This window comes from Olea europaea, chromosome 21, assembly GCF_002742605.1.
Source record: "Olea europaea var. sylvestris chromosome 21, O_europaea_v1, whole genome shotgun sequence".
In the NCBI taxonomy this organism is placed as follows: Eukaryota; Viridiplantae; Streptophyta; class Magnoliopsida; order Lamiales; family Oleaceae; genus Olea; species Olea europaea.
The window spans coordinates 15,494,437-15,499,647 of NC_036257.1; the positions used below are offsets into that span (position 1 = coordinate 15,494,437).

The 5,211-nt window shown below is 35.5% G+C and overlaps 2 protein-coding genes across 2 annotated transcripts in view; both read left to right on the forward strand.

Annotated features, from left to right (window-relative positions):
* The first annotated feature begins 224 nt into the window (after window positions 1-224).
* LOC111370880 (zinc finger protein CONSTANS-LIKE 9-like) lies at window positions 225-1,501 on the forward strand. Its single transcript, XM_022992782.1, has 2 exons — window positions 225-786; window positions 941-1,501. The coding sequence occupies exons 1-2, from the start codon at window positions 352-354 to the stop codon at window positions 1,205-1,207; spliced, it is 702 nt and encodes a 233-aa protein (XP_022848550.1). The 5' UTR covers window positions 225-351; the 3' UTR covers window positions 1,208-1,501.
* Window positions 1,502-4,215: 2,714 nt separating this feature from the next.
* LOC111370182 (subtilisin-like protease SBT5.6) overlaps window positions 4,216-5,211 on the forward strand; it is an 8,669-nt gene continuing 7,673 nt past the window's right edge. The window contains exon 1 of the mRNA XM_022991876.1: window positions 4,216-4,390. Coding sequence (XP_022847644.1) covers window positions 4,216-4,390 — 175 coding nt within the window. The remainder of the gene's footprint in view (window positions 4,391-5,211) is intronic.

Genomic DNA, 5,211 nt, shown 5'->3' on the forward strand with positions numbered 1-5,211 from the left:
AGTGCTTTTCAAATTGATGATTTGATGAAAAATTGAAGTATTTCAGTCTCTTCATCTTTATGTGTACTAAACGAGACAGTCTGGGGACCTAAATGCAACAGAAAAATAAACGAGTACCAAAGTGAGATACCTTATGTTTGGGGACGGTGTGAGAATTGCCCAACAAGCTATTTCGCGTTTGTGGCAGTTTGAGTAATATAACACAACGTAAAAGTCTTTTTCGAGTTGCTGACTGCAGGTTGAATTATACAGGTCGTTCCTCTTACACCTCAGTTTTCTCCCTCCATATTTTCCATTTTCTCTCACCATTTTTTGGTTTCAAAATTGAAAATTAGAGAGGATTTAGGCAAGATGAGGTGCACGTTGTGTAAAAGAATGGCTAGGATTTACTGTGAATCAGACCAGGCGAGTTTGTGCTGGGACTGCGACGTGAAGGTGCACTCGGCGAACTTCCTGGTGGCTAGGCATTCGAGGAATCTGCTTTGTCACGTATGTCAGTCGCCGATGCCGTGGTCTGCCTCCGGTTGGAAACTCGTACCCACCGTCTCTGTGTGTGAAAAGTGTGTCGATGGAACCGTCACGACGGAAGAGCAAGAAGAAGATGATGAGGATGAAAGCAATGTGGAAAACGAAGTTGAACCTGCTGATGAGGACGAAGAGGAGGACAATCAGGTAGTACCATGGTCATCGACATCTCCGCCGCCTGCGAGTTCTTCAAGTAGCGAAGGGTCGACAATAGGAGAAAGAGAGGTTCGAAGGAAGCGAATGCATGAGGAAATTTCAAATGTATGGAATTTTCCTTTTGGGTATTTTTTGCTTCGTTTGTTTCATTAAGAATATATTTTTTGAAGATTTCAATTTTTTTTTTTTTTTTTTTTTTGCACAATTTCTTTACGAAATTCGAGATCGTAATTATGAAACTTTGGATTTAAAATGACAGGAAGATCACGGCTGCTCGTCGTCTCAACCTGATGTGCATACACCGCCGCTTGCCGCTGCAGAGATGGTGGTGGAAGAAGTTGAGCCGTCGCTCGCTCCACCAAAAATCCGAAAAATCGAATCTGATAAAACGGATCGGGTGGGGTTATCTGAATTGGGTATTTTGGAATCATTGAGAAGATTTGACCGGGAAGAGATGGCATCAGGTGCAAAAGAGTTCTGCCGCGACATCAGCGCCGTAGATTATGATTCATGCGACTCTTCTTAACCGTTAGATATGAGGCTGAAGGTTTTTGATCTGCCAATTTCTTCATTTTTTTTTTTTTAATTTAGGATTATTAATCTTTTGTTAGGGGTAATGCTTAAAAAATTGTGACCCCAATGGCTTGAAATTTGTAGTTTTGACTTGCCAAGAGGTTTGTTTAGACTCTGGTCAGTCAGGAGAAGCTTTTATGGTCGGTTCGCGAGCCTTTATACTGATCTTGTAGACTACTTAATGAGTAAATATTGATGAACACACTTTCGAGGTTGGTCGACATAATGTGGTACTTGTAGTCTTGTATGCTATTGACTTATTTGATAAGTTTGATTAAATAGTATTACTGATCATTCCAATAATTTGCGTGTAATTGTCGTGTATTCTCGACATGATATTGCTTACGCCTCAATTTTGGTAACAAAGCAGCGACACGATGTTGCTCACGCCTCAATTTTGGTAACAAAGCAGTTAATTGGTGGCAAAACTCATGCAGGGCTACGGGGGAGTTTGTTACTAAACTTGCTCAGTAAAATGCATTGTATATCATCCATCTTTAATTTGGTGCAATCAAGTTATGCCATTTCGATTTGTTTGTATATCTGTTGAAAAAAAAGTGACCCATTGCATTTAACCTGTTAAGGAAAAACTTCCTAAACCAGAAAATAATTTTATGGTTTCAATTGTTAAGCTTGAACTAACATTATATTGTATAGTGAAAGGTAGAACAATAATACAATTTTAAGTACTTTGATGGATTAAATGCATACTGGTCATCCATAATTAATTTCGTGTAATCAAGCTATCCAACATTCAACTGCTTGCAATTCTTGCTACTTATCCACTTCTATGAGTTCAATTAATGTAATATGCTCGTAACAGTTGACAAAGTAGCCATATAAGAGAGCAAATCGAAGTTCGATGACTTAAATGGGCGACCCGGAAATTTAGTGACCCATAATGCATTAACGTGTTTCTCGATGAATTAGTTTGTATGAAAAAGCTTTCTAATCTAGAAAAAAAAATGTCTTTTACAGTTTGAATTTTTTGAATCACAGGTGTTATTGGAGTGCATTTTTTAATTTGATAAGATCAAGTTTCCGTAATTAATTAAAAGAAAATATATATGCAGTCAGTGGTCCACAACTTTAGCAAATACTTGTTCAACAAAAACTGCTGTATTTGTTAGAAACCACCAATTCCTTCTCTGGTCATTTTCAAGCGCAAATTAATGAACCTTATTTCTTAAAAAAAAGGTTAACCCCAAACTTAAGGGTCCGCCACCACCCCTATCCTAGAGCATCGTGAGGGAGATGAGTACAGGGTGAAAGGCTGCTTGTACACTTACACTTATTCAAGAGTCAAATCTATATTTCAAAATTCGAACCCTTGACGCGGCAGCCTCAAGCAAAGCAGGATTTCTCCACCCTCCCCTTTTACCACTTGGATGAACCTTATTTCTTTCTTCTGCGGTTGGTCCAAATACAACTTTAAAAGGGATTATTTTAACGACACATCCTAAGAGATATTTTGATTATATTAATATTTGTTCTGGAGTTGATTACCTTCATTTGTCTAACACAATCATGCCTTGGCCAAGCCCCCTAACTTTCATTTCATGCCGCTCAATAATTTAAGCAAACAATTTGTGGCCGAAAATTACATCAAACTGCAGAACTTCAAACTTTTAAAATTTTATTGTTTCTTACATCTCATTATCGCCCTCGTTTGGGCCGTATTAAAATTATAATTTGTTTTTCACTCTTTGATCAACAATTACACATTTTTCAATAAAATAACATTAGACGTTATTCAAAATTTCTTCTTCTTCTTTAATCACATATTCTTAAAAAAAAAAGAAAAGAAAAGAAAGAAAGCTATTTCAATCATTAAAATTTCAACTAATAAGGGTCAAACCGTTTGATAATGTACTACAAAAAAGAAATATCATCAAAAGAAACATAATCTGCTTTAATTAGTAAGTCTTAAATTACACTTGTGAACTTTGGAAATGTATAAGAATGGTAGCTAGAGGTTTTAAATCTCGTCTTATTCACATGAGATTTGGATAGAGACTTAGAGATATTAGTCTCAATTTAAATAGAATTATATAATTGTCAACTTAATTTGGAAGCTGGGCACTAAGCCAATATTTTGAAATTTGAATATATTGTGATAAGTCAAGTGATACTCACTGTAAGCATTAGAAGGTGAACAAGATCGTGAATATTGTGGGCTACCATGAGGAAATGAACTGAAAGATCACAACTCTAACCTAGTTCCACCATACACAGTTAACCACAATGATAAAAGTATTTATTTATTTAAATTTTATTGATAATAAATCTTATTTCGTTATTACTTGAAAAAATGATCTTGGTAGCACCAGCTATAAATATTTATGCGTTTTACGACAAATATGAGATACTTAAGTGGATGAAATTAGTTCAGCAGTGTCGGTTGACATTAGACCTTGAGTTTGAAACTTACAAGTCAACGTTTGAATAAATTATAAGGACCATACTACTTGTACATTATCTTTTATATCATTTTTGACATTGTTTTACATGGCGGCACATGATTCTCCAGTTTTTTGAATTCAACACACTTTCCAATATATTTTGAATTTGTAAAGGATGTCAAACTCCATGTAATCCATAAAATGTACAAGAAGCAATATTGAAATTATAATTAACCAAATATCAGCATTAAAGAAAGACAGGTTGAGGAGAGATTCTTGGCATCCCACGTATTATCATTTCATAATACGGTTGTATTAATTAAATAGTGAAAGTTTGCTGGATTGTAATTATAGTTTTGCAACAAGTACAGGAAAGTTCAGCAGAAATTTTTTGTAAGATGTCAAGTGTCAACACTGCATTGATTTATTTTAATCTTTTTTCTTTCATCATCCAATACAAGGACGCCACCTCTCTCAATGTGAAACATCCTCGTACTTATGGCTTTTTTCTTGTAATTAAAGGCTATGTTTAAAGATAAAAAGAATGATTAAGAAAAAAATGGCGCGAATGAAATGGGGAAGGAATTTGTCGTGGCAATTTGTTGATTGTACAAGAGAGCTGGGAATGTGTGGTGGAAGTATGTGGCTGCGGTTTTGTACTCTTCAACAACTATCAAGATATTATGTGATTGAATCTTACAATTTAGACCATGAATTTATAGTGCTTGACAAAGGTGAGAGTAATATTTTTACTTTTCACCAATACATATAATATCTTCTTATAGAAGAAAATTTTTATTACTTTCGTAGTATGAAATTTAATATTTTGTGCCACTGTATAATTAACACATGTATGTTCGAGTTCCAATTAAATAGTAGATCCAGTTATTTAATATACACATCAATTAAATAGAGAGTATTGCTGACCTCTGAAAACGGTCAACAGGTGTTGTTAGGAGATAGTGTACACGTGGATGTATTTCATAGTATGCAAATTATACATAGTATATTTGTAGAAGAAGATGAATAATAGGCAATGGAAGTATATTGTATTCTACTATTTGTAATTCCAAGATCCCTTTAAATGATACAAGAATTGCTTATTTATAGCGATCACGCCGACGTGGTCACCGTTGGATTGGATCCACGTGACCTAATCTGCCGTCCCTTAGTGTAACATCAACTTTATTACATATTAATTACATTGATAGACTTTTGACAAGAGGTCAGCCACCTACAAACCTAGGCTGACATTCATGACACTCATTAACTGTGCACATCACATCATCTCACATCAGTCAACTCTGAAGACATTCATGCTCAAACCTCTTCTGGTTATCAAGGACTTCGAATACTCCAGGAGTTCGATAGTAAAAGGTAAACCACCTCGGAAGAACTTAGTGCAACAACCTCGGCACAACATGTAACAACCTCGGATGTTGATCCCTTCTACACTAATTCTTGGGTGCTTGCCACGTGTATGAATGTGAGGTTTCCAAGTGGACTATTCTGTATTGATCACCAACAATAGTCCCTAAGTCTATGTATGATCATT

What these genes read in the sequence shown, in the direction of transcription:
- LOC111370880 (XM_022992782.1), top strand. Translation starts at nt 352, where the DNA reads ATGAGGTGCACGTTGTGTAAAAGAATGGCTAGGATTTACTGTGAATCA. An exon ending in TGCATGAGGAAATTTCAAAT is followed by an intron (nt 787 to 940) that starts GTATGGAATTTT and finishes TTAAAATGACAG; the next exon opens with GAAGATCACGGCTGCTCGTC.